This window comes from Berkeleyomyces rouxiae (genome assembly GCF_048999995.1).
Source record: "Berkeleyomyces rouxiae strain 22BRR77 chromosome Unknown BrBRR77_ptg000002l, whole genome shotgun sequence".
NCBI classification, from domain to species: domain Eukaryota; kingdom Fungi; phylum Ascomycota; class Sordariomycetes; order Microascales; family Ceratocystidaceae; genus Berkeleyomyces; species Berkeleyomyces rouxiae.
In genome coordinates, this window is record NW_027396492.1 from 2459369 (window position 1) to 2487362 (window position 27994).

A 27994-nucleotide genomic window follows, 5' to 3' on the forward strand; every position below is an offset into this window, starting at 1 on the left:
TGACCAGCATGCAGCCAGGGCCGCGGTCGGTGGTAGTGGGCGACTTCAACCTCCACCACAGCGCCTGGGACCCCCGGAGCGACACCGACGACAACGACGCAGAGCTTCTGCTAGCCTGGATGGAAGAGCGAGCCCTCCTCCTTGGCAACGCGGAGGGTGAGCAAACCCACGAGTCCGGAAGCGTCATCGACCTCGCATTGCTGTCTTCGGCACTTTTTGTCACGGGCGCGAGCGTCGACCTCCGAGAGGAACTCACCTGCGGCAGCGACCATTTCCCGCTCCTGGTGACCCTTCCTCTGCACGGCCACGCGCCGGCCCCGGCTCCACCCGGCAGGTTCCTTATGGACAAGCTAGACAAGGAGAGGTTCGATACCGCGTGCAAGGCCGGCGCGACCCGCCTAGACTCCCTTGTCGCGGATTACCGCAGGGCAGGAAGCCAAGTCCCACAGGACAGGCACATAGACGAGTTTGCGCGACTCCTGCAAAACGTCATTCTGGACGCGCTAATTGCCTCGACCCCAAGGTCCGAAGGAAAAGCCAAAAGCTTTCCCTGGTGGAACGACGAATGTCGGGAAGCCAGCGCCGACCAGAGGGCAGCTCGGGCCCGCGTGAAGCACGCCGGCTCGCCCACGGAGGAACAGGAGGCTAGGGCCGTCCGCCGCGAAGCCAAAAAACGCCTGAGGTCTGCTCTCAGGAGTGCAGCCCGGGCCTTCTACGACGACCTCCTCGCCAACGTCGCGCGGTCCCGAGACATCTTCCGGATGGTCAAATGGAGGACGAAAGCGCCGAACCGGCACTCCCCTGCCCTGGCCCCGTCCGATGGCGCGGAAGCCACAGTGCAGGACACCACGGAGAAGATCGCCCTCCTTCGCAGGGTGCACATGCCTTCCGACCGCCCAGGCGACGTCGACCCGCCACACATCGCTCTAGATGAGCAAAGACGGACCCGCATCACCAACGGGGAGTTGGAGGCTGCGCTCCGAAGCCCGCGCAACACCGCACCGGGCCCAGACGGCCTGACCAACAACGTCTTGAAACTCGCGTGGCCTGTTTTACAGAGGCAGATCATGCATCTGTTCAACGCGAGCCTTTCCTGGGGCCACCACGCCGCCTCTTTCAAAGAAGCCAAGGTGATCGCCCTCGCCAAACCGAATAAGAAGGACCGTTCTTCGCCGCGGGCCTACCGACTGATCTCCCTCCTCCCGACTCTGGCCAAGTGCCTAGAGAGGATCATCGCCCGCCGGCTCTCTCACTGGGCGCTGGAAGCTGGTCACATCGGGGAGAACTACGCTGGCGCGGTCCCCGGACGCAGCGCGGAAGACATGTGCCTGCGTCTGGCACACTCTCTAGAGTTCTACGCCGACGGCAAGTCAGAATCCTCAGTGCTCACCTTTGACATAAAGGGGGCGTTCGATGCGGTTCAGCCCAACCGGATGGTGAAGAGATTGGTGGAGCTTGGTTGTCCCGCCGAGACTTGCCGCTGGGTGGCATCCTTCTTGTCCGGGCGCACGGCGTCGCTATCTCTCGACGGCGTGGCCGACCCTCTCCAGCCTACAGGCGGCAGCCTGCCCCAGGGCTCGCCCATATCCCCCATCCTGTTCATGCTGTATATGGCTCCGCTGTTCAGGATGAATCTCCCCAGCTCTCTCCGCGGATACGCCGACGATGGCTGCTTGGTCCACTCTAGCTTGTCCTTGGAGGAGAATTGCACCGCCCTTTCTCGCTCGTTGGAACTGGTGAACAGTTGGTGCACAGAGAACGGCATGGCGCTAGACCTCGCCAAGTCTGACCTCCTGCACGTGACGCGCAAGCGCCACGGCCTAAACCCGAGCGCGCGTCTCCCGGACGGTTCCACACTCCAACCGGTGGACCCTCGCGGGACTCTGCGCTGGCTGGGCGTGTTGTGGTCCCGCAACCTGTCGTTCCTGCCGCACATCCGCGACGTAGCCCAGAGGACGGCGCCCGTGATCCGAGGCATCCAGATCCTGTCCGGTTGTTGGAAGGGCGCGCCGATTAGGGGGGCTCTCACGGCCGTCCGCGCCTGCGTGGTCATGAAACTGACATACGCGGCGGCCACGTGGTGGCGCCCTGGCCCCTCGCCAACCAAGCCTTCCCGGGGCCTTCTCGGGGCTGCCCACATCCTGGACCGCACGGTCAGGAGGGGACTACGTGCTGCGCTGCCCTTATATTGCACGACGCCATGTGCGATCTTCAACCTGGCATCGGGGTTCCCCCCCATGAGCTGCGTCCTCGACCACCTCCTGGCCTCGGCCGGCATCAGGGCATCTCTAGCCCCGGCAAACCACCCCTTAGGGTTCGGAGACACCGATGGTGGCAAGCTGGGTACGCTCAAGAGGCTACTCCCGCACAGGATCGCCACGAGCCTCCCTGCTAGGTGCAAGGGAGTGCTCCCGACAACCCGCCCCCCGCTGCAAGGCGACAAGGAGGCCGCAGCCGCGGCCCACCAGCTACTAGTCCGCTCCTCGGACCCCTCAGATCTCTGGATCTATACGGATGGATCCAAGCTGAGGGATGACAAGGTCGGCGCCGGCTGGGTGGTCATTCAGGACGGCAGGACCCTGTCCACGGGCAACTGCCCTGCCCCGTTCCGCGCCGAAGTCCATGACGCCGAGGTGCTGGCCATCGCCAAGGCCCTGGCAGAGGTCGACTCATGGGAGAAGCCACAGTGCCGCAAGGTCTGGATCTGCTCCGACAATCTCGCCGCAGTGAACCGGCTCACGTCTCGCTACGCCAAGCCGGGCACCTCCGAGCAGTATCTGAGGCGCGCCCAGATGATCTGCGCAAGCTGGATCAGACCGCACCCAGAGCGGCCACGACCAAGGCCCTGGCCCGACGGCCCACCCGAGGTAGAGGCTATTTGGGTCCCGGGCCACTCCGACATCGCGGGCAATGAGCTCGCAGATGGGCAAGCAAAGCTAGGGGCCAGGACAAACACCTGGCTGGACGGCATGTCGCTCTCCTGGGCCCGCCACTATTTCCGCTCCCGTCTCGACTCTGCTTTCCGCGCCTGGTGGGCAGAGGAGGGACGCGCCATCAGATCCCATCTGCACCGCCCAGTTGAACCCCCCAAGAAGGCTTGGTCAAGTCTCCTTGACGAGACCGATCGCAAGCTCGCCCGCGCAGTGCTGACTGCTCTGTCCGGCCATGGCGACTTTGCGGCCTACCATCGCCGCTTCGAACATGTGGACGCCGTGCTCTCCTGCCCCCTTTGCGGATCGGAGACCGCCCCAGAACATGTTTGGGTCTGCCCCCGGAACCCACAGCGGGTGTCCCGCAGCTTCTTCCAGAAGTTGATAGGCACCAAGCGCGGGGCCACCTGGCTGGCCGCCAAGGCAGCTAAAGCACCCACTGTGCTGCTCGCCCACCGCCGTGCGAGGACTGAGGTGCACCCACAGGCCGCCGACCCTCCCGCTCGCTCCCCGTCGAGCCTACCACCGCCCGCCCCTCCACCTCCCAGTGCGGGGGCTCCCCCGGGCCTCTCGGCTTAGCGCGCGCGCTGCCACTCTCGTCTGTTTGCTCGTTCTCCCTTTCTCTCTCTACTTCTTGTCTTTCCTTTGTTACTTTTCTTTTGTCATGTTCTATCTTTCTTTTGGGTTTGGTCTTCTACAGGGTAAAGGCCGAGGCTTGGGGTCTTGTTTGGGGCCTTACAAGCGAAGGACAGCCATTGCGCTGGGCGGTCGGGGGACCCTCCGTCATTATACTTCGTGCTGTGGGGATTTTCTGTATGCATGATTCTGGGTTTTTGGTTCTTTAGCTTCTGTATGTATTTCTTGGTACTAGTTTTAGTCCCCTGTCGTATGTCGAGAATACCTCGCGAGTAGACAGGTAAAATAAAGACAATCAAATCAAATCAAGATTCAAAACAAAAAAAAGTAATCCTGTCGTATGCCGAGAATACCTCGCGAGTAGACAGGTAAATAAAGAATCAATCAATCAATCAAAAAAAAGTAATCGCGGGTTTCTTCGCGCTTTTTTTTTTTTCTTGGTTTGGCAAACATGCCAGCCTCTCGAGATCCAAAGCTGCCACCTGGAAGTAGAAACAGCCCCATCCTCCCTGTGTTACAGGGCCCCACTAGAGTCTTTTAGGGCACTCAGGAGTACCCTAGGCCTCGGCCCCGCCCGTAACCTTCTTTGCGCCCGGCCTGTGAGCCCTAAGCAAGGTAACCACATCCAGACTAGATCTGGCACAGCCATCAAACAGTGCTGGAGGATCGCAGTTGATAAATGACGGCGTCAAAGTTGGGGGGCGGGATTTGGACAAAGTGAAGCTCTTGCGACTACGAGCCAGAACTTTTCTTTTCTTTTTCTTCTCTGCAGTTTTCCAGCTAACAACTTGCATTTGCTGTTCCTGCATAGACAGACCTCCGTGCTCCCTCGTTTCTTTCCGCTTCACCAATCGGCCCCCCTTACAGCCGCCCCCCGCCAACTGCCTTTGTCTCATTCTCACGATGCGCTCTCTCCTTGTTGCGACTGCTTTTGCGGTCTCTGCCCTGGCCCATGGCGGCCACTCGGAAGCCCAGCAGCCAATTGTGCCTGAAGATGCCAACTGGATGACCAAGCACATGGCAGGTACGTTCCGCCGAGTTTCCCTACCCGCGCTCCCTGGCTAACCCGTGCTTTTGCTGCCTGCGATATAGAGGAACACCACATGACCTCGTGGGATACCGATTCGTTCTTCACGCTGCACGACTTCAACGGCGATGGCTCCTGGCAGCTGGACGAGTTGCTGCGCTTGTACGGGCTGATGGACGAGTCGAACAAGGACGTATCAGACCGGCGGCGGGAGGAGATTGCCTTCCATGTCATGGAAATGCTCGACTCAGATTCCAACTCCGAGGTATCGCGCGCCGAGTTCTTGGCCTTTATTGGAAAGGGCGCAACATTGCCCGACATGGGCACCGGCCCAGGCCATCACGGCGACGACGAATACGAGTATGAAATCCACCACTGGGAAAAGTAAGCTGGCACAAGTCTAGGCCCCTTGTTTGGTTCGTTGCGCTAACCCATGGCCTGAAAGATACCACAACGACGACACGAAACTCGAGGACTTGACACACCCCGAAGATATTGAACACTTCAAAAAGCACGAGCAGATGGAGATGGAGGAGGAGCGGTTACGGAATCTTCAGATGCAAGCCATTGTATTGGAGAACATTCCAAGCATGTTCATGAGGTCATAGAGTAGCCCAGGCATGTTTGTGTTTGGCAACTGGGATTTGGGTGGCTTGGTCGGCACTGCACTGTTATCTGTTCATGAATAAACCTCTTATTTAGTCTCAGCTATTGTCCATTGCATTCCTTGTATGCCAGATTTCAACCTGTTGCTTTGCCCAGGTAGACGTCAAAGACGCAATGCCAGACCCCTGGCGCAAACGTCTTGACCTTCATAGTATACTCCACAGCCACACTTCTACCCTGCCCTTCCTCGGCCGCCCACGCGCCAATCTGCTGCTCTATCTCACAGCACCGCGCCTCAATATCGTCGACACCCACATTGTCATGCAGATGGAGCCACGCCCTATCGCTTGTCCGTGTCAGCGCAAACGAATCCGCCCATGATGGCTCGCTCGTCGGTAGCAGCCCGCCATTCACATGCATCACCACTAAGTCGTCGCCCCCTTTTTCCTGTGACACCATATGCGCCGAGCGGAGTTCTTCGATGCGTCGCTGTGCGTGGCAGTTGTCTTCGGCAAAAATCGTAATCTGCTCGCCACCGCTCGTCACATCGACTGTCGAGCGCGCCGAGAGTTCCGCGCCCTGCACGATTTTGACGGTCCAGCCATTGCGCAGCGCGCCTCGTCGTAGACCCTCGATACTCCATGGGTTGAGTTCCCAGCCTAGAACACGCATGCCGAGCCGCGCGTAGCTGAAGACAAAGTACCCAATACCCGCATACATGTCAATGGCAGTCTTGCTTTTGAGGTCTGTGGCCGGGAGTATTCGATGGGAGAACGCCGGCGACGACTCTGCGGGCTGATCTTGATGAAACTCCAGGAGCCGCGCCTTCTCGACGACATTTCCACGACTGAACATGGTCCATTTTGGCGCCCAGGTTTGCCAGATGCCGTTCTGCCGAGTCCATACCCATAGAGCTTCGTCAAAGTCACAAAAACCCCCGTCAGATGAGCCAAAATAACCATAGAGCTCCCTGAGACCTGTTGGGCTACGAAGAATGTTCTCGCTCTCACCCGCCTTGGGTACAGGCTCATCTGCCTTCTTGCCTGCATCTTCGTTGTGTAGCGGGATGCCGGCATTGACAGCAAGGTGAGTCAGTGTCATGCCGCTTTTCATGGACAACTCCTCTAGAACAATCTTCCACAGCTGTTCCTTCAGCTCAGCGCTTAACAGATGGAGCAGTGTTCCCGGTCCAGAGGAGAGACTTCCAGACGGAAAGATTGCTAGAGGCTCATATGTCAAGTATCCCTTTGGTAATAGCAGCCGGAGCTCTTCTGGGCTACTAAGGGCCAGTGCCTCAGCCCATTGGAGAAGCTGTGAGTCAGGGACTAAAGAAAGGAAGCGAGAGTTGGCGCTTTGGCGCCAGTCTCGCACGCCACGCCTCGTTTTCTGTGCTGTTTTGGTGGCCATTTCGGGCAGTTTCAGGGATTCGCTGGAGTGTTGATTTGAGCGGATATGCTTGAAACTACCCCCAAAAAAATTTTGAGTAGTGGCAAAGTTCGTGATGCCACCGACAATGTCAAAAAGAGAAACAAGCGACAACAGCAGGATTCGAACCTGCGCGGCCGAAGCCATATGATTGCTGGAGATGAACAGGTTCATTCGAGTCATACCCTTTAACCACTCAGGCATGTTGCCCTTTGCTTGTTGAAATTGGGCTTCCTATATGATGTTATATAGCTTTCAAAGTTTTCGGGCACAAGTCTACACAACCTTTTCAACAACACCTTTCAAGAGGCACCTTTGGTGTTTTCAGAGACAAATACGACTTTTTACATTAAATAAATACAATAAACGGATTCCCTGACCTGTGTTCAGTCATTGAAGATGACGGGAGGCAAGGAAAAGCTCGGCGCGTGTTTTGAACGTGCTTTTAGGGACGCGGAGCAGGCAACCCTAGCCATGGAGAGAAAAATCGATAGCTACAAGAAAACTATCGAATTCTTCGAGAAGAACGCTGAGGAGCTGGAGAAGCTCTCCAAGGAGATGGACGAACAATTCGTCCCCAAATTGGTGGAATGGGTCGTGAGTTTCCGCGCCAGCGGTCCCAACGCGACCAAGCCAGCAGAGCCGAACCGCAAGGCTGCGGACAAGGATGTGCCCGGCCCAACCAAGGAGAAGGACATAAAGTCCAACGCGTCCGGAGGCACTGTCTCCCAAATGAGCTACGCTGGAGCTGCGGCTAAGGCAGTCGGGCAACAACAGGAGACGATCCAAAAGCAGAAGTCGAGAAAGGCGACACAGGAGAAGAAAAAGCAGGAGGCCCGCCAAGACTACAGAGTCTTCCTGAGAATGGACCAGGAGCATCAACTGCGCGACCTACACCCCATGGCAGTGCTGGGCGTGGTGAACAAGGCAGCCCCGAAGGGCAGAAAGTTCATACGGGCGAACAAGACGGCAACAGGCTTTGCTATCCTCCCGGACAAGGGAGCTGAACTGACAGCAGAGGAACTAGCCGCGGTGGCCAAGACCATGGGAGCCGGCGTGAAAGCCGAAGTCGACGACCCATGGGTATGGGTAGCGCTGAGAGACCAGCAGACCTCGTGGTACGAGCTGAGCACCGAGGGACAGATGGTGCTCGTACCCATGGATGAAGCAAAGGCCAAGCACCACGTGCAGGAGGCTTTCGGCGTGGCCCCGGCTGCGTGCAGCCTCTTGAGAGAGGGACTGAAGGCCACAGTTAGAGCAGCCTTCAAGGCTAGGGAGCTGAAGGGCCGCCCCAAACAGGTGAACTTTATGGGCCAAAAGACAAAGGCTTTCTACAGTGAACCTAGGCAAACGTGGCGCTGCGAGAAGTGTGGACGCCGACATGACAGCAAAGAATGTCGGGAAGAGACAGTGACTTGCACCAGATGCAGGAAGACCGGGCACTCAGTTGCCAAATGCCCCACGGAAACGGCACCCTGGGCGGCCAGAGCTGGCCAAGGAAACATCGCTCTAGAAGCACAAGACCCGGAGGGAGAGGGTCGGAAGCGTAAGCAAGCCAGCGGGGCGGGGGCGGACTCGACAATACGGGGCACAGAAATAGGCCCATCGCCCGCCGAGAAGGAGACGACTGGAAATGCGACAGGAAAGGAGGTCAGAAAGGAAAAAGCGACTCCGGGAACTGACACGGCGGCCAACAAGAAGAAGGTAGCGGAGACTACCGACGACATGGAAATCACCGACGCCCCTACTACTCATGAATAGAGAAACCAACAAATTTCTCCTATGGCAGGCGAACCTCGGCAAAGGACGAAATGCACAGGCGGCACTGGCAAGCGCTGCTGTCAAACACCTCCCGCATGTCATATGTGTACAGGAGCCCCATTTCGTACGAGACAAGAACAGACCGAAGACTGTGTCTATAACAGGATACAGGCTATTCGCGCCAACCGATGACTGGATAGAAAGGCCACGCGTTCTCATTTTCTGCAGAGAAGATGTGAAGGCACGTGGACTGCAATGGGAACCTCCACACCCGGACATTCAAAGCCTGGTGGTGGAGACGCAAGGAGGAGAGATACGGATCACCAATGTATACAACGCCCCGAGAGGATCCAAACGCTGCGGTGAGGCAGCAAAAAAATTGATGGAAACAAGACCAAGCCGAAAAGCCATAATAGTGGGTGACTTCAACCTAAGGCATCCAATCTGGGATGGCGAAGCGCCCCCCGAAGGAAGAGAACCGCAGGCACAAGAGCTGGTAGACTGGGTGGAGAGCGGATCCATGGTGGTTCTGAATGACCCCGGGATACCAACACACGCGAGAGGGGGCGTTTTGGACCTTTCAGTGATAGGGTGCGAGCTTTACAGCAAGGTGGGATGGTTTGGGTCACATGACGAGGTGGATGTGGGAAGCGATCACACCTTGTTGGAACTGATGCTGACGAGAGCCCCCGTGACAAAAAACGACCGATCGAGAATGCGAATTGCACAAGATGGACCAGAAGCGATACTCGACAGAGCAAAGACCGAGAGCACAAGAATTGACCGGTGGTGGACGACCCAAGAAACAGGAAACGTTGACTTGGACAGACTCACTGAGGAAATTTTGACAAGCATCTCCCAGGCAGCTTTGACAAAGGCTAAGAAGAACGGAGGAAGAGACCATCCATGGTGGACCCGTGAGTGCCAGGACAGACACAAAGAAGTACTGGCAGCCAGAAGAGCCCTGGGGAGCACTTCTGCGATCACCCAAGCTGCCCGAGGAGAGTACCTGGCGACCATTAAACGAGCAAAGGCAACCTTCTACAACGGCAAGATAAACGGAATGGCCCAGACAAAGGAAATCTACAAAGCCGTGGGCTGGACAGGAAGCACCACGCGCACCGAGTTACCGGCGGTCCGCACAACTGAGGGGACGCTGGCCAGGACGACTGCGGGAAAGGCCGACGCATTGCTGGAAGCGCATGTGAGAAACAGACTGCCGGACGTGGCACCTCCGACGATACCGGAAGACCGCCACCCCTTCACACTGGATCTCACGGTTGAAGAAGTCAAGAGCGCCGTGTTTGCACCTAAGAACACGGTCCCAGGACTAGACGACATTCCTAACCAGGCTCTAAAGCTGGCATGGGAAGGACTGGGAGAACACATCACTAGACTTTTTAGGCTGTGCATCGAAAGAACACATCACCCCAAGCCTTTCAAGACCGCCTGCCTGGTGCCAATTCCAAAGCCAGGTAAGGCCGACAAGAACAACCCGAGGTCGTTTAGACTAATCTCACTGCTCCCCACGCTTGGGAAAGCTCTGGAAAGATTGATGGCAAGAAGACTAGCAAGGGAGGCCCTTGAAAGAGGTGTGATACACCCTTACTACGCTGGAGCGGTGCCGCAACGGGCGGCGGCGGACCTGACCCTATCCTTGGTGACGGAGGTTAGACACGCATGGAAACAGAAACAGGTGGCATCGATGCTCACGTTTGACGTCAAGGGAGCGTTCGATGCGGTCACGCCAAACAGAATGGTGAAAAGGCTTGTGGAACAGAAGTGGCCAGCAATTTACTGTGGATGGGTCAAATCATTTTTGGAAAACAGGACAGCGAGGATGAGGATAGACGATGAGGTGTCGCCAGCAGAGATGCTCCCAGGGACTCTGCCTCAGGGATCGCCAGTCTCACCGGTGCTCTTCATACTTTTCATGTGTCCCCTATACCGCATTCAGATGCTCAGAGGATATGCAGATGACGGGTGTCTGTTGGCGACGGGCCGGAACCTGCAGGAGACTACCAGAACCTTGGAGCGGGATCTACAGGGTGTGGAGAATTGGTGCCAAGCGAACGGACTCAGTCTGGACCAGGGAAAGACGGCACTGATACACTTCCACAAGAAGGGAACAGAAGGGCCAGCAGCAAAGATGGCAGACGGATCCCAAGTCATACCCACGCCGAATGGGGACGCCCTACGATGGCTGGGGGTACACTTCGACAAGAAACTCACGTTCAAAGGGCACACGGAAGTGATGATGAGGAAAGCTCGCAAGGCCGCTGATGCGATGCGGATTTTGGCAGGGTGCTACAAGGGAGCAGAAGTCCAGGCGATGGTGAACGCGACAAGAGCATGCGTGATCTCAAACCTGACTTACGCGGCAGCCACTTGGTGGCCAGCCCCTCGAGGAAACATGTCAGATGACAAGCGCATGAAGACCATCACCGGGAAAATGGACGTGGTAGCTAGGGCCGCATACCGAGCAGCCGCGCCCGCCTACAGGACAACGCCAGTGGACCTGGTACACCACGCCGTCGGGGCCCCGCCGATCACGGTGATCCTTGACGACACTATCAGAGCTGAGGCTATCAGGAGAGCCAAGTACAAGCACGGAGTGCATATCCCTGACGCTTTCGACGGATGGACGGATTGGATACTGGGCACACTACCGAATAGATACACGAAGCTCAACTGCTGGGCCAGATATGGCGGTGCTCCCGCCCCTGAGGAAAGAAGGACGGCCTACGGCTCGAAGCTGGAGGAAGCAGAAAGACACACCCAGGAGATCACAGACGAAAGCTCACCAATTCTGTGGGCGTACTCAGATGGGTCCAAGGACTCCAAAGGTTACGCCGGCTCAGGATGGGCTTTGATCAAGCAAGGGCAAGAACTGGCCACAGGCAAACTGCATCTGGGGGTCGGGGCAGAGGTTGCGGATGCGGAGGCGATCGCGGCGAGACACGCTGCAGCCGAAGCAGTCAATGCCACTGCAAACACAGCGAACATCAAAATCGTCATCTGCCTAGATAACCGCAGCGTGGTGGATAGGCTGAACGCCAGGCTCCCAGTTTGGGGCACCTCGCAGGAAGCTATAGACGAAACACGGGACCTTATGCGGAGGTGGAAAGACGGACACCCAGGCCGAAGCTGGGAAGTTAGGTGGCTTCCGGGCCACAGAAGCATCCCGGGAAACGAGCGAGCGGACCAGCTGGCGAAAGAGGCCACTACAGAGGAAACAGCCCAGCCCAACCCATTGTGGACTTTGGCTGCACTGAAACGATGGCGCAAGCGGGAGTTCCAAGCAGCGACAGATCGATGGTGGAAAAGCACCGGGCGAAATCTGGAAGCACCGGTGGCATGGAAGGCTACGGCCGGAAAGCACAACCGAGTCAGCGTCGGCAGAGTCCTCGCAGCTAGGTCGGGGCACGGAGACTTAGACAAGTACCACGTCCGCTTCGAGCACGACACACCGTTGGGGTGCGAGAGATGCGGGGCCGAGAAAGACGGCCCACATGTTTGGACATGCAAAGGCCTACAGAAAAGATACAGCAGGTCATAGGTAGAGCGTCTATTGAAGACAGCACGAGGGGCAAAGACGTTGGCCGAGAGAGTCGACAAACTGGCACAGAGGGGCCCCGGGCGGCAACGCCTCATCAACCAAGCATAGGCTGGCAGAAAGACCGAGCCATTTTCTACTTTTTTTTCCTCTGTCTAGTTCTTTGTATTTCGTTATTTGTTTTACTGGGACCTTTGGGGTGACGTTAGGGTCGCTCTGGAGGCTGCGAGCCTCCGTGTTCCAGCTGTTTGTTCTCTTCGTTCAGGTGCAGACCTGCTCTTTTCATAGTTATACTCTTTTCACAGGTGGACTAGCCGCCTGTGACGCCCATTCGACCAGTGAACCCTGGCACACGGCGTAAAAATAAACAACAACAACAACAAAAAGGGCACAAGTCTAACAATTTCAGAGGATGAATGAGCGAGGGGGAGTGGGGGGAGGTGATGAGAGTGGTTTTTTTTTTTACTGTTTCTGCGTGTTTTGTGTTCTTTTTTTTTCCTTTTTTTTACTTGTTTTCTTTTGCTCATAGCGGAGTGTGGACCACTGGTTCTTCGGGGCTTGGGGATGGTGCGCCATCCCGAACACACAGAAACGATGGGCGTGTCGAGCGGAGGACTTTAAATTTCCGTCCGGTAACCAATCCGGCGTCGTGTGATCTTAGTGATTTTGGTAGACGATAAATATAGTCAAGTCAAGTCAAGGGCACAAGTCTATATCCGACTGCTCCCGTCCGGAATATGCCGTCGTATTGCTGCGAGATAACAGTAGGTAGACGTCAAAGAATAAAATTGAATCAAAAAGGGCACACGTCTGTTTGTAAGTCATGTCAAGTCTACGGCCATATCGCCAGTCGTATTAGTGAGATATCAGCAGGTAGATGTTAAATAGCACAAATGAAACGGCCATATCCCAGAGAAGACGTAAAAGAATAAAATCAAAAAAAAAAATCATATCCCCGAGATGTTTTGGTTTCTTTTGAATGGCACTGTTGGGAATATGTGGAATTTGATCAAGAGTTATGTTAGACAATGCAACTGTGCTCAACTTCTCTTGTCTCTGCCCTAGATGTGAAGCCCTCTTCTACGCCTTAGGCTCTCTGATGGTGCATAAAGAGGTACACTCGTCGTTGTCGTCATTGTTTCCGTCATCACATTCCTCTTCCGCCTTAACGATGCCGTTACCGCAGACGCTCGTGCAGCTTTCAGGTTAGAGATTGCAGGCGGAAAAGTTGCAGCCATATAGGGTAGAGGTATTGGGGTTGCAGTCTCCAGGCACACATTTTAAGAGTTCATAATTCTTATTGAGCTTGTTGGTACAGCGGACCCGGGCACAGACAAGTTCGAGGTATTGGTTTCTGTCGGGGCGCTGGTGTTCGTCCAAAAGACCTAGAACTGTTTCAAAGAAGGTAAGGTTAGCACGATATCTCCTTTAATGTAACTAAGGGAATGTTTTTTTTGCGATGACCAATCTGATGGACGTAGTCGCGAATACCATGATGCCACTCAAGAAGCAAATAGTTGGCTTCAGGGTTGGTGCTGTGACCAAGCCTGCTAGCAGTCATATTTCCACTGACGCCTTGAACAACTACCGGGCCGAGCGACTCGCTCATAGTATTATAACCCTTCATTGTAAACTTTAACTAAGGCGGCTTGGACTGCCAGATGCTGATGGCTTTGTTGAAATACACGTCGTAAAGCTCTTCGTTATGCATGTCATACCACTAGTACTTGATCTCACCGCCGCCCCATAGGCTGTCCTTGCTTTTCTGAATAGAGAGGGGCCGAGCCCCTGGGCCAGAACGAACAATGGCAGAATTCATGGTGATGTGGCTCCCATGGATCTCATGTCCGCTGATAATAATGCGGTCTTGATAGGGAAAGTACGTGACGCGGTGATAGTCAGCCGAGGATGATGAGGAGCACCCGCCACTAACTCTATGCCGTGGACGTTAGCGCAGAACCTCCGTTTCCAATAGCCTGCGTATGCATAATAACATCCTTCGTACAATTTTCCATTGTACTCTCGGCTTTTTGTTGAATCCAGGACGTGCTATGATAGGAAATGACAAACTATCGCTATGGGAGTCCGCTACAATGGGGCCAAAGTTACCCAGTTAGCCTAGTCAAGGAGGCCCGAGTAAAGCCCAGCGTACATAATGGAAGATAGAAGCCTCACTAAGTAAGCAAGTCCAAATGAACGTTCGTCTTTTTGGCACAACGGTAGTTTACTCACTCTGACTGGAAAGACGTAGCGAAGTCTCCCCACGGCATACCTTCAGACGGCCTATCCCAGAAAGAAATGAGCCGGGATGCCACGCAAATAATGAGTAAGAAATGAGATAATGTGGTTCAAGAACCGCCGTCTGTCACTATTCCCAAGGTTTTCAAAAAAGAATGGAAATCCTTACATGGGTTCACCAGGGGGTTGACAGTCAATCCTGTGTAACCATGTTACATGATGTGGCAAATTCAAAAGACACAACGTCGAGGATTCTTGGTTTCATTTCTGCCATTAGATTCGGAGATTAACTGCCTGGAAGCTCTTGGTAGCCAGTCCTGGATTACTACACTGCCGCTCTTGGAATACCGCAATTTTGTCTCTGTCCAGTTGAAGCTTTGAGCCGTTGATCCTGAACAGGTCTCGTGGCGCGCTCTTCCTCAGGCCACCAAGTGCGGAGCCCAAAAGTAACGCGGCAGTGGAAACGGTTACGCGCTCAAGAGAGATACATCCCTCAGGAAATTTTGGCTCTATGAGCGCCTATCTTAGCCTGTAGATCTGCAAACTCATTGCCCCAAGCCTTGGAGTGTCCTGGGACTCGGATCGCTTCCACCACCGGGGCACCATCTGGCCACGGTCTTAGTTAAGGCAAGCCAGGGCGTTGCTCTAGCTATTCAGCGCGTATTGTCCAAGCCCTTTTGAGGTTCTCCTTAGAGATTCTAGACTTGACCTGACTTTTTTTAACGTGACTAAGCTACATGAAAAGGATTGCACGGCCCACCGTGAAGCTGACACAGGCCCTCTCAGGTATTTCAAGCATTAGAAGAAGACCTTGATCGTGAGAGTCTACCAACCACGCCCAAAGAGCTGGATTGATTGATTGATTCTTTATTTACCTGTCTACTGACTAGGGATTCTCGACATATGACAGGGGACTAAAACTAATAACAAGAAATACATACAGAAGCAAAGGAACCAAAAACCCAGAATCATGCATACAGAAAAGTCCCCACTGCTCGAAGTATAATAACGAAGGGTCCCCCGACCGCCCAGCGTAATGGCTGTCCTTCGCTTGTGAGACCCCAAACAAGACCCCAAGCCTCGACCTTTACACTGTAGAAGACCAAACCCAAAAGAAAGATAGAACATGACAAAAGAAAAGTAACAAAGGAAAGACAAGAAGTAGAGAGAGAAAGGGAGAACGAGCAAACAGACGAGAGTGGCAGCGCGCGCGCTAAGCCGAGAGGCCCGGGGGAGCCCCCGCACTGGGAGGTGGAGGGGCGGACGGTGGTAGGCTCGACGGGGAGCGAGCGGGAGGGTCGGCGGCCTGTGGGTGCACCTCAGTCCTCGCGCGGCGGTGGGCGAGAAGCACAGTGGGTGCTTTAGCTGCCTTGGCGGCCAGCCAGGTAGCCCCGCGCTTAGTGCCTATCAACTTCTGGAAGAAGCTGCGGGACACTCTGGGGCAGTCTCCGATCCGCATAGCAGGCATAGGAGCAGCGATAAGCCTTTTCGCAAGAAAAAAAAGCAAGAGAACACACGAAGTACAAATTCTGATTGACGATGGCAAAAAGTGAACCGAGGCGGACTTGAACCGCCGACCTTTTGTGTCCATCCATTCGTGAATGAGTGTTAGACAAACGTGATAACCAACTACACCATCGGTCCGTGATGAGGGCGGTGACAAACGGCGTTATCAAGTTCTCAGGGTTAGGGTTAGTTAATTTGTGCAGAGCTATCTTGTGTTACACTGGTTTCGGTTGTGGTAATCGGTGGTTGAAGTCGATCGAACTAGGCACATCGTATAACAGGAACACAGGCTATACACCACGGATTATCGGTCTTGATTTCACTCCCAACTCTGGGTTGACATCTCTGGCATACTTTCAGCACGTCTGAAGAATATCAGATACTGTACTTACGTTACAGCTTCGTTGGATGTCGGCCACAGGAAATAACTGTCATTCTATAGCAGGGCACATTGCTGCTAGAAGGGCATCTGGAGCAACTCCCTGACCAATAATACTGCTATCGATGTTGATTGGGCTTACTAGGCTATAGGGGCCCACTAGACGTGATTATTTCGAGTCCACGATCAACTACCATGTGGACGGGGCATCACCGGCTAGGCTGCTTAGAAATTGATATCCAGCTTTGGTAGAAAACAGAAACAATTCAAATACGTACAGGCATAAAGTTTAAAAGCCAAACTTAAGAAGAATGCACTATTAAAGCGCCTCAGGACCAAAAGAGTGATACGATACCTGTTTATACGGATATCCACTCGGATAGGACTTAAGGCCTATAAACCCGGCGATGGGCTGCAAAAACATGTAGTTAGATACTAGTGGATTTTCACACATCAGCACTTGTATGAGGTACGGATTTAAACCCATGTCGGATAAACAGTGAGCCCTTACAGAGTTCTTTGGAAGTCGAAGGCTATTTCGTCTCCGCATGTGTGCTTTTCAAGCCAAATATATAGATCTACTCGCATGGCGAAGAATAGGAACATTTCCTTAAACGCGCATCTGCTGGGTCTTGGCATATTCACCGGATCACATAATCATGGTGTTAAATAGCCGATGCTTTGCCCGCTTTGATTACATCGTAGTCCGGTCTTTTGTGGCTTGTAAGCCGACATTGAAAGACACACGGAGCTACTCGCATTCGTTATGTGGGAGTCTTTGGCTGTCATGCCTTGGGAATGACCATGAGCTACCGCACTTATGTCGCCCCATTCAGCTCTGAAGATGCCGTGATATCGAGATGCTATCCAGAGTGTCAACAGTGGTATATAAGATGGAACAGGATTGACCTGGAGCCGTTTATCTCTTCTGTTCTTCATCACTCATTTTAAACTTACCACCTCTCAACAGCAAGCTCTACACACTACGTCCGCCGAACCAAACTCACAGCTTAATCTTTTCTTCTGTTCTCTAACTACATCCCTTCACTCTTTTTTTCTTGATCCAACATGAAATCTACTCTGTTCCTTCTTTCCACCCTCGCCCTGGTCTCTGCCCAGATCACAGAGCCTGCGTCGAGCACTACTTCGTCTGCAGCCGCCCCTGTGATAACCGATCCACCTACCCTTGCCCCTGGCGAGTTTTACATAATGCCCTACAACGAGGAGCTTCTCGAAAACATCAAGAATGAAGACATCCAGTTCCTACCAGATGTCACTGTTCTAGTTGGTAGCCGCGATGGTGCCCAGACGACCATTGTTCCTGCATGGTTGTACTTTTCTTCTATCCTCATGGGTTTGGGCATGCTATACAATATTCCACCGTTCACAAAGCTCGACCCCGAAGCCGCCGCTGCTATGAATGTCGCGCCCCAACTTTCGGAGGCTACTTCTATCACCACGTTCACTACTGTCGTCCGCCCTACTGATGAGGCGAAGGACAAGGAGGAATAAAATCTGGTCTAGAGCTCACGAGTGGACCTTGATCCCATGGCTGTCATCTCTTAGTTTGTCATTTGTTGGCTCGCGGATTTCAGGCCGTGTGTCATGTTTTTGCTATAGTTAACTAGACCATTATACGTATAACTAATGCCATTGTTGCTCGAATGCACTACTTGGACTTCATTTGATATGATCTAGATCAACCTGTTCACTCCAACGGCAAAAAGGTGATCAAGTGCAAAAAGTGAACATACAACACCGGGGATTCCCACGTGGTCACCCACCGTAGTACTGATCCGGCGCTCTGTAGGTTAACTAAGGGAGAGCGGACGGGATCCCGTGCTCTCTACAGGCTATGGTCGTATGTGATTGATGGGCCAGCTACCACAACTTATCACGGTGGAACGGTGGGGGCTCAACAGCAACAAAATCAAAATCAAAATCAATCAGGCGGGAGCAAACACCGGAAGACCGCGAGAACCACCATACTGGTAACAGTCAATCAGCGAAACGACCACAGACTTACAAGAATCAATCGAGAACAATCCCCTTATCCAGAAATGGAGTGCGACGATGCACCAGGAAGCGCCCAGGTGGCGCGACCCGCGAAAGACCAGCCCACGATCAGCGCAACGGACGCGCACACGGAGGTCGACATTGAGATGGTCAACACGAACGACGTCCAGCCAGAAACCGAGACCGACGGCGCCCAGCAAGAGACTCCGACCAGCTCGTCAATGGAGCTGATGATTGTCGACAAGCCCGACGAACAAATCGAGAAGAATGAGGGCCCGACACCGTCCAACACCCCCAAGGAGAACGAGAAGCGTGGGGCGGCCACCGAGAAAGACCGCAATCTCGCCATGGCCAGAAAGCACATCGCGGGAGAGATGAAGAAGATAGAACTGCGCGCTGAGGCGTACCTCTGGCTCGCAGAAAAGATCCCCGAAATGTGCAACGAAGCCGTCGCCATGGCTAAAGGCGACGCGAACGTGAGGAAGCTGGCAGGACACGTGTCCCAGGAGTTCAGAGCTATGCTCCAGATGCTCCAAGGCGGCACTACCCCTGCCCCTTCAGGCAACCCTAAGAACGACAAGCAAGGGTCTGCCAAAGCCCCGAAGCCCACACCGGGTTACACGAACAACAACAACAACAACAGGAGCTACGCAAGCACCGCGGAAGAGGCCGACGGTGGCAAGGGACAAGCAGTCACCCTGAAAAAAAAGACTGCCCCCAAGCCCAAGACAAAGACAACGACAACAGAGGAAGAGAAAAAAGTGCGAGTTTTTGTCCGAGGACCAGCGGCCGCAAATGAAGCGGACGCCAGCAACGAGATCGCCAAGGTCCTTGGCGGCAAGCCCGCCGAGATCCAGGTCAAGAAGGTGAACTCGGGCTGGGCGTTCTACACGACCAAGGGTGCGGTGTCAGCCGAGAAGCTGAACCGCGTCAAGGAAGCGTGTGGGGCGAAAGCGTGCGAAATTGACAAAAGATGGACGCATGCACGCATCACTGGCCTATCAGACTTTTATGTCGTAGGCGAGAACGGACCGGTGACCAAGAAGAACGAAGAATGGTTCATCGGACAGATAACGGAGCAAACCGGTGGAGAAGTGAAATCCATCAAGTGGCAATTCGAAACCGAGAAGTACATGGACGCCACACTCCGTATTGCAGTGGACCTACCCGAGGGCCAGACCCTCCCCAACAGTGTGAAATTCGAGGGGAGCTCAAACCCGGCCACGGTCAAGAAGTGCCGGACCCCCTCACTGCCGCTGTGCCGTACCTGCTGGGCGACACACCCGACAGCGGGGTGCAAAGAAAAGCCACGGTGCCGCCTGTGCGGGAGCGCAGACCACAGAGAGGGGCAACACGCTGGATCCCGCGCCGCATGCATCGTGTGCAAGGCTCCGGACCATTCGGCAGGGGACCCCGCTTGCAAGCGAGGCACTCGCCCGAATCGCACGACCCCAAAGCCAACGGAAAACACGCCAGCCAACCCCCAGGACGACAACCAGGCTCGCAAGAGAAAGAGACTTTCCCCGGCGGAGCAGCCGACTCCGCGGCCCGAGGTCATCCGAGAACGCTCCCAGCGAGATGAATGTTAGGACACCTAACAGTATGGAGCGTCAACGTGGGAAGAGGGGGACCTAACCATGAACTGACTCTACGCGAAGCCGTCAGGCAACGGGTAGACGTCGTGTTTGTGCAGGAGCCCTGGATTGGACCGCGTAAGGACAAAACGAAGTTCCACCCAGAATTCACTCTGCATAGCCCGAGAGAAGGATGGTTGGATCGACCACGGAGCATCGCCTACGTGCGGAAAGACATCGAGACACTTGAAACAAATCAGGCCCACCCGGACCTGTGTCCAATCCGCATCAAGGCGACAAAGGGCGTGCTTCGGCTTTTGGGAGTGTACAATGCGCCGGAGAGGTGCTTGCGAGCCGGTGAGGGATTGCAAGAACTGATGTGTACAGAAAAAGAACACGCATGGGTTGCATTGGGAGACTTCAACGCCCACCACGGTACATGGGACGCCAACGACAAAGAAAACAACGACGGGATGACCCTGGAAAATTGGCTGACTGACCAAGGGCTTACTGTGCTGAACCAGAGAGACGAACCAACGCACAGAGCCGGGAGGGTGATAGATCTGGTCGTGGTGCCGCACGCGGCGGTAGTGAAATGGGAGACCCGCATGAAAGTTGTTCCCGGAAGCACAAGCGACCACGAGATACTCGAGCTAGAGATAGAAGCGAGAGCGTCTCGAAAACGACCAGAGGCAAGGTGGAGACTAGGAAAGATGGATATAGAACGTTTCGTGGCGGAGTGCGCAAGAGAGAACAGCGGCCTGGAGTGGCTGCTCACCGGTAGCGGAAGCGGAGCAGACAGAGCGGACGACCTTGCCGGGAGACTAGTCGCAGCAGTGGGAAGGGCACTGGATGTGTCGACACCGAAAACACCACCCAACACCGACCTCAAACCATGGTGCAACGAAAATTGCAAACGGTGCAACGCCAGGATGAGGGAGGCACGCGACAAAACTCGAGAAAGACTGGGAGACCTCACATTTCGAGCGGCATACGTCAAGGAGCAAAAGGCAATGCAATGGGCGGTCGTCCAGGCCAAGAGGGCCCTCATGAGTAAGATCATCAACGGATTCAACGAAACGAGAGATGTATTCCGCGCGATCAAATTGGCCAACGACAAGACCGACAGACGTATTCCACTGTTGCAGAGACCAGACGGTACGAAGACGACCTGCACAGCAGAATCCGTGGCTCTCCTTCTCGAAACCCATACTAAGCCACACACAGGCTCAGAATGGCGGTTTCAGGAGCCCAACCCCGACGCAATTGAGTGGCCCCCTCTGTCTTCGGACGAGGTGAAGGCTGCCATCTGGAAACCTGCGAACACTGCGCCGGGAGCGGACCGCATCCCCAACGAGGTATGGAAAAGGGCGTGGAAACCTCTAGGTAATCTGACAACGGGACTATATAACCTATGCCTAGACAGCGGACACCACCCGAGCACATTCAAGAAAGCCGACCTCGTGGCAATACCGAAGCCAGGACGCCCACGCCAAGCACCACGCTCGTATCGCCTAATCTCACTTCTCCCCACTCTGGGCAAAGGCCTCGAGAGAGCAGTGGCTAGGCGGCTCGCGGAAGAGTCGATAGAGAGAGAAACCATCCCGAGAAACTACATCTGCGCCGTGCCAAAAAGGGCCGTTACCGACATGCTCATTGAGCTCCGTGGAAGAATCGAGGACGCCCAGGATTGGAAAAAGGTCACCTCAATTTTCACATTCGACATCAAGGGAGCTTTTGATGCAGTTGACCCAGCGAAAATGGAGCACCGCCTGATTGAGAACCGCTGGCCAACGAAGCTATGCCGATGGGTCAGAAGCTTCATGGAAGATAGGGCTGCAAGCATGCGCACCGAAGGAGGCGTCGCCACAACCCTTGTAGGAGGTTCCCTCCCGCAAGGCTCGCCGGTCTCGCCAGTGCTGTACATGCTCTTCATGGCCCCATTGTACAAGAAAAACCCCGCACTTCTCGGATACGCAGACGATGGGTCTCTGGTGGTTAGTGGTCCTGCTTTTAGCAAGAACTGCGAAGTCATCCAAATTCTCATGAGGGAAGTGTTGAGGTGGACGGCCAACAATGGACTGGAGATCGACCCCGGAAAGCCAACACTGCTGCACGTCAAGGGCAGAAGAAAGGTCGCAGGAAATCCGTCCGTCACAGTGGAGGGTCTAGGCACGATTGAACCCACCCCGGCTAATGCCTCGATGCGATGGCTGGGGCTGCATCTAGACGCCAAACGTCTCTTCGACAAGCACATCGCGCACGTGACCGCGGGCATCAACCGAGTGGCGAACGGCCTGAGGTATCTGGCCGGTTGCTATAAGGGAGCAGATACGAAAAGCATGCTCCATGCGGTACGCGCGTGCGCTCTGAGCAAAGCACTCTTTGCGGCCAGCTCTTGGACTGGGACGGAAACGACAAAAACGGCCTCAGACAAGATAAATGTTGCCCTTAGAAAATGCTTACAGGCGGCTCTCCCTATGTATCGCACCACGCCAAGAGAATGCATACACCATGCGGCAAGCTTTCCACCTTTCGGGCTCCTCCTAGAAGATGAAAAGAGACGAGAGGCGGTATGATGGCACAGACTCGACGACAAGCATCTACTTCGAGGGCCGCAGTACAATCCAGTGGTGGTGAGGCTGCGAAAACTGCTACCTGCCGAAATGGAGAAGCACACCAGGCTCAGGCCAAACGCAGCTGGGCCAGACATGCCGTCTCGAACGTGGCTAGACAAGGAAAAAGAGGCAGAGGCACACAGAGCGGAAGTTGAGATGGCCACCCCGGGAACGATCATTGCCTACTCCGACGGATCGAAGCACGAGAATGGAAACGCGGGCGCGGGTTGGGTGATTACGGAAGATGGGGCTACGCTAGAGGAAGGGCACGTAGCTCTGGGAAAATGGATGGAAGTGGCCGACGCTGAGGCGATTGGCGCTCTCGAAGCAGCGAGGCGGGCCACGGCGCGCGAAGGTACCGAGGAAATCTGGCTTTGTCTGGACAACCAAGGAATAGTGAACCGCCTCCGCAACCCATCCACCAGAAACAGCACATCTCAGGACGTTATTGATGAGACAAAGACAACCCTTCGCCGCTGGGCGAGCGAGAGTCCTGGGAGGAGAGTCCATGTGCTGTGGGTCCCAGGCCACATGGGCTTGGAAGGCAACGAACTGGCAGACGCGCAAGCAAAACTGGGGTGCCAACAGACGACAACGGAACCCCGCGTCAGCCTGGCCGGGGCACGGAGATGGAGGCGAGACCGTCTAAGTCTCGAATACGGGGAATGGTGGCAGAAGCAAAAAGGATGCCGCCCACTGGGAACTGGTGTCCCCGCCGAACCCCCCTTCCGTGTCTCCCGCTACGACGGCCTCACCAGGATTGAGCTAGGCCACATCCTGGCGGCCAGAACCGGAGATGGTGACTTTGACGAGTACCATGACCGATGGGAACACAACTGTCCACGCGGGTGCCGAGCTTGCAACCAGCCAAAGGAACGAGAACACTGGTGGACGTGCAGGGCACTGCCGAGGCCGTGGAGCCAGAGATTTGCTGACAAGCTTCTGAAAACAACAAAAGCAACAAGTCACGTTGCCAGCGTTTTACGCCGCAATCTCAAGTTCCTTGAAGAAAGACAACAACCCGGGCGCCCCGAGACTACCCAGCCACTACCCACTGCCAGCACCGAGACATGAAGGTGGGATTTTGAAGGAGAGATGAGAGTGGAAGAGAGATGGGAGAGGAAGGTTAGATTGGGAGGAGACGAGGTAGTAGGATCGGAAGGAGATGTCGAGAAGGATTCCATGAGGAGGTTTTGGGGGGTCCTTTTCCCGTCCACCAACTACAGAGGAGGGAAAACGTTGAAAAAAAATGCAGCAACGGCCATGCCCGCAAGAGGACAAAACCACGCGTAATCCGCCGGGGACAAACCCCCGTGCCGAGAGCCGGTGGCCTTTTAGACTAGACTACACGCGGTTTGTTGCAAACCAAAAACACCAGGTAACCAACCCTGGAACCCCGCAGGTTCGCCCCCGGGCTGCGCTGGACAGAGAGTCCTCCTGGCTTCAATGCCGGACCCTAAAAAGTCACAGGAGATGCTTGAAGTCTATGCGCACCTGCAATCGCTGACCGCCCGGGAGTAGTTTGGAAGATGACATCATCCGACTGCTTCCGTCTGGAATATGCCGTCGTATTGCTGCGAAATAACAGTAGGTAGACGTAAAAGAAAAAAATCAAATCAAATCAAATCAAGCTCAACAGCAAAAAGAAGCAAAAGAACATACAACACCGGGGATTCCCACGTGGTCACCCACCGTAGTACTGATCCGGCGCTCTGTAGGTTAACTAAGGGAGAGCGGACGGGATCCCGTGCTTTCTACAGGCTGTGGTCGTATGTGATTGACGGGCCGGCTACGACAACTTATCACGGTAGAACTGCGGGGGCTCAACAGCAAAAAGAAGCAAAAGAACATACAACACCAGGGATTCCCACGTGGTCACCCACCGTAGTACTGATCCGGCGCTCTGTAGGTTAACTAAGGGAGAGCGGACGGGATCCCGTGCTTTCTACAGGCTGTGGTCGTATGTGATTGATGGGCCAGCTACCACAACTTGTCACGGTGGAACGGTGGGGGCTCAACAGCAAAAAGAAGCAAAAGAACATACAACACCGGGGATTCCCACGTGGTCACCCACCGTAGTACTGATCCGGCGCTCTGTAGGTTAACTAAGGGAGAGCGGACGGGATCCCGTGCTTTCTACAGGCTGTGGTCGTATGTGATTGACGGGCCGGCTACGACAACTTATCACGGTAGAACGGTGGGGGCTCAACAGCAAAACGAAGCAAAAGAACATACAACACCGGGGATTCCCACGTGTCCACCTACTATACAGTCCTCCTAGCTTTGATAGCGAACCCCAAAATAGTCATAGGAGATACTCAAAACATACGCTCACCTGCAATCGCAACTGCTGACTGTCCGAGAATTGCTCTAGAAGATGAAATCACAGTGGTTAGATGCTCAGACTCAAACGCGCAAGTCAACACGCCAATGGATATTTCACATTGTGTAGTTGTGTCCGGGCATTTCTCAGATTATCATGAGATGGCCAGTCGAGCTGGCTATTGAGTTTCTTGATCACAAATTGTTGTGGCCGTGGTCTCCGAAACTAAACAACAAGTGAACTCGCTGGGCCATGCTCATCCCAACTCGACCCTCCGTGCATATTCCACACGAGGCGACACAAGTAGTAAGCCATATATGGTGTATATTAACTGGCACAAATGCCTGCTTTGTGCTATTCTAGACAAGCAGTAATAAAAGTACACATCTTCCTACACGAAGACATTCAAACACCTCGCTCGCCAACAGAGGCCTCGAACCTAGGCAGAGGCCTGGCGTTGCTGTTGCTCCTTCAGCTTCTCTTCGAACTTTTCAAATTCCTGGACCGCAATCTCCTCCTCGGGGTCCATGACCTGCATCACACCCTTGACTTCCTCAATCTATGTCGGGATACAACGTTAGCAAAAAGTTCATTTTCATGCAACACTTGTCAAGAACATAAAGCACTTACATAGTGCATCAACATGCTTTCAATGCCGTTTTTAAGGGTCTCAGTGCTTGAGTCGCACGTTCTGCAAGCACCCTTGAGCATCAGCTTGACCATGCCGTCGTCCTCGCTGAAGCCGCGGAACTCAATGTCACCACCATCCTCTTGAATAGCCGGTCGTATCCGGGTCTCCAAAAGCTCCTTAATCATTCCCACGACCTCAGAGTCTGACTCGTCGTACGCCAAGCTGTCTACCTCATCTGCTGGTGCGGCTTCGCCCTCTTTGCGCTCTGCCACATGAACGATTTCATGGCCAGATGTGACAGCCTCAGTGATGAGTGCAAAGATCTCAGGTCGGATGAAAGCCCAGTTGGCATCAGTCGCCTTGGTAACTGTGATAAAGTCCTGGCCGTAGAACACTGACTCAACGCCGTCAATATTCATCAGCTGCGCAGCTAGCGGGGACGGATACGGCGGCGAAATAGTCGACCGTGGCGATAGGTACTCAATAGATGAGCGGTTCATCGTCTCGGGGATAATAGTGTGGTTCGGCACAAACTTGATAGCATCGGCGTTGGGCGTCGGCTCCGTCTGGATGAAAATTGTGCGTGCGCCAGCGACGGCTGCGCCGCTCCGGTAGCCGGTGCCGAGTCGCGCGGCCGATCCCGAGCTGTGTGTAGCAAGTGTGTTTGGCCGTAAGGGGGTCCGAACTATCGAGACAACAGAAAACCTGGTAGACGCCGATGATGAATAGAATGCGGCGCAGGGGACTCTGGAGTGGGCAGGCCGGACGGCTTTGTTTGAAGCCCGCAGAACTGAGGCGGCTCTGAGAAATGATTGTAAGGAACGCATGGTGTATTTGTCGTTGATGGAGTATATTGTGTTGTTCGTAAAAAAAAAAGTTAATCACAGTTAACCAACAGAAGTGTGCTACAGCTGGCTTCGGTCGTTTTAAAGATTATCCTTCGGCAATCCGAAAAGCACTTCCATGACAAAGACATTCTTATTACTAACCCCATTCTGGCACATGTCATTGGTAGAACGGGTCTCCAGACAAAATGGCAGTTCACCTGGTCTCCATTTTTTCCTCTTGACTAAGATGACGTAAAATCAAGGTGTACTTTGACCCAGGTGTAACTTTTTAGTGGAGCCTCATGGTTGCTGCGTGCTGGGCTGTTTTTTTCTTTCTGTTTGGCGACAAATTTTGTTCTTGTCGAGAGAATCAACCAAGAAGTTTTTGGTGATTGGTCGCCATATCGATACTCTAAACGCCAAACTATCGCATGAACTGCCAAACTTGCATCACCACTACCAATTCTCGCCGCTAGTTTTATTCCACAGCTTTTCTTGTCGCGTCGCAACATCCTATACCATTCACCATCATCCCATGATCAATACTCCAGATATGCTCAACCTGAACTATGCCTCAGACTCTGGGGATGAAACATTGCGCTGTGCTTCTGACAAGCAGCCTTCTGGCGTATATTTATTATGCCCAAAACACCTCGATGCCGAACCTTGTCCCCCAGCTGCCCCGCTCAAAAGCGCTATCGCAACCGCCAAAGAGCCTCAAGAAGCATCAGAGTCCAATGTCGCCGACAACCCCCAGCACACTGCTGCTGATAGCGACAACGAAGCCCCAGAAGAAGCTGGGTCAACTAAACCAGTGCGCGCTCTAGAGAAGAAGAAGAAGCGGCGCAACAACAAGTCCAAGTCCAATGCGAGCTCACAGCATCCCTCCAAGCGCCAAAAGGCCTCTGGCCATGAGAAGGAAAACGCCGATACAAGTGAGGCGCCAGAGACGCTTTCTTCCAAAGCTGCCATGGCTGAGGAGGCGGCTGTCAGCGTTATCCCAGACAACTTCTGCATTGTTTGCAAGGAAAATCACGGCAAATACAAGTGCCCTCGTTGCAGCGCCAAGGTGTAAGTTCTCAATCATCACTCTAACCTTGTAACGGAATGCGACTCGCTAACTATCCCTTTCGCCAGTTGCTGTGTCGCATGCAGCAAAGCGCACAAGGAGAATCATCCCGCCGATCTCCCACCCAAACCCAAGCCCGCGCCCATAAACGTCTTCATAGCCCCGACCCAGCCCTCTTCCGACCTCTCGCATCCATTCAGCTTTCTCGACAACTCTGCTAAGCTCAGGGCCTTGTTCGAGCGATATCCGTGCCTACCCGACGCACTCTTGAAGATTTCTGATGCTAAACAGCCGCCCAAGCCGTCTCTCGGCACTCCTTTTATGCAAAGCGAAGCCAAACGACTCGAGAAGAAGCTCTGGGATCGCTCGGTCGGCGAGCAGCATGGTAGAGATGCACTCCGGCGCGTACGCGAGCAGGACAGCGAGGAGGGCGAGGCCGTCAGGGCGTATTCAGAACTCATTCTGCATCTCATGGAGACTCAAGGCCGCGGTGGGCTGCACGAAGTGCGCAAGCGCAAGACTAGGGAGGAGGGCGCCATATTCCAAAAGCTCGCACAGGCAGAAACTAAAAAAGCGCGCTTCTAATGGAGAGCGTGGTGAAGGCCAGGAAGGAGAAGCGATGGGACTATCTGTCTAGACCAAAAGGATCACAGTACATAGATACATGCATACCCTGAAAACATGCACGTAGACAACGATATTTCGTCTATTGTATAACTAACTACAAAATCAGCATCCTTTGCCTATGCCTCTATTGCATGACATTCAAGTGGCATCTATCATGCGGCCAAACCCGCCAGGCACGTAATGTTAGGCGCACAAAAGAAGACTGAGATCAGACGACATATTTCAAGCAAGCATATAACGGTGCT

At 54.3% G+C, this 27994-nt stretch overlaps 10 protein-coding genes across 10 annotated transcripts; 8 read left to right on the top strand and 2 right to left on the bottom strand.

Annotated features, from left to right (window-relative positions):
• Positions 1–8: 8 nt before the first annotated feature.
• On the top strand, positions 9–3509 carry BROUX77_002228 (uncharacterized protein; the record flags this gene model as incomplete). Its single annotated transcript, XM_073746746.1, has 1 exon — positions 9–3509. One exon carries the CDS (start codon positions 9–11, stop codon positions 3507–3509), a length of 3501 nt encoding a protein of 1166 aa, XP_073607310.1.
• A 960-nt stretch (positions 3510–4469) lies between these two features.
• On the top strand, positions 4470–5201 carry BROUX77_002229 (uncharacterized protein; the record flags this gene model as incomplete). The annotated part of the gene is made up of 3 exons (XM_073746747.1): positions 4470–4590; positions 4659–4977; positions 5039–5201. 3 exons carry the CDS (start codon positions 4470–4472, stop codon positions 5199–5201), a joined length of 603 nt encoding a protein of 200 aa, XP_073607311.1.
• A 133-nt stretch (positions 5202–5334) lies between these two features.
• Positions 5335–6300, bottom strand: BROUX77_002230 (uncharacterized protein; the record flags this gene model as incomplete). The annotated part of the gene is made up of 1 exon (XM_073746748.1): positions 5335–6300. The coding sequence occupies one exon, from the start codon at positions 6298–6300 to the stop codon at positions 5335–5337; it is 966 nt and encodes a 321-aa protein (XP_073607312.1).
• A 798-nt stretch (positions 6301–7098) lies between these two features.
• On the top strand, positions 7099–8385 carry BROUX77_002231 (uncharacterized protein; the record flags this gene model as incomplete). Its single annotated transcript, XM_073746749.1, has 1 exon — positions 7099–8385. The coding sequence occupies one exon, from the start codon at positions 7099–7101 to the stop codon at positions 8383–8385; it is 1287 nt and encodes a 428-aa protein (XP_073607313.1).
• Positions 8386–17132: 8747 nt separating this feature from the next.
• BROUX77_002232 (uncharacterized protein) lies at positions 17133–17576 on the top strand (the record flags this gene model as incomplete). The annotated part of the gene is made up of 1 exon (XM_073746750.1): positions 17133–17576. The coding sequence occupies one exon, from the start codon at positions 17133–17135 to the stop codon at positions 17574–17576; it is 444 nt and encodes a 147-aa protein (XP_073607314.1).
• A 548-nt stretch (positions 17577–18124) lies between these two features.
• Positions 18125–19669, top strand: BROUX77_002233 (uncharacterized protein; the record flags this gene model as incomplete). The annotated part of the gene is made up of 1 exon (XM_073746751.1): positions 18125–19669. One exon carries the CDS (start codon positions 18125–18127, stop codon positions 19667–19669), a length of 1545 nt encoding a protein of 514 aa, XP_073607315.1.
• Positions 19670–20586: 917 nt separating this feature from the next.
• On the top strand, positions 20587–22109 carry BROUX77_002234 (uncharacterized protein; the record flags this gene model as incomplete). Its single annotated transcript, XM_073746752.1, has 3 exons — positions 20587–20812; positions 20882–21956; positions 22034–22109. 3 exons carry the CDS (start codon positions 20587–20589, stop codon positions 22107–22109), a joined length of 1377 nt encoding a protein of 458 aa, XP_073607316.1.
• Positions 22110–22428: 319 nt separating this feature from the next.
• On the top strand, positions 22429–23346 carry BROUX77_002235 (uncharacterized protein; the record flags this gene model as incomplete). Its single annotated transcript, XM_073746753.1, has 1 exon — positions 22429–23346. One exon carries the CDS (start codon positions 22429–22431, stop codon positions 23344–23346), a length of 918 nt encoding a protein of 305 aa, XP_073607317.1.
• Positions 23347–25034: 1688 nt separating this feature from the next.
• BROUX77_002236 (uncharacterized protein) lies at positions 25035–26053 on the bottom strand (the record flags this gene model as incomplete). Its single annotated transcript, XM_073746754.1, has 2 exons — positions 25035–25154; positions 25226–26053. 2 exons carry the CDS (start codon positions 26051–26053, stop codon positions 25035–25037), a joined length of 948 nt encoding a protein of 315 aa, XP_073607318.1.
• Positions 26054–26588: 535 nt separating this feature from the next.
• Positions 26589–27707, top strand: BROUX77_002237 (uncharacterized protein; the record flags this gene model as incomplete). Its single annotated transcript, XM_073746755.1, has 2 exons — positions 26589–27124; positions 27191–27707. 2 exons carry the CDS (start codon positions 26589–26591, stop codon positions 27705–27707), a joined length of 1053 nt encoding a protein of 350 aa, XP_073607319.1.
• Positions 27708–27994: the final 287 nt, after the last annotated feature.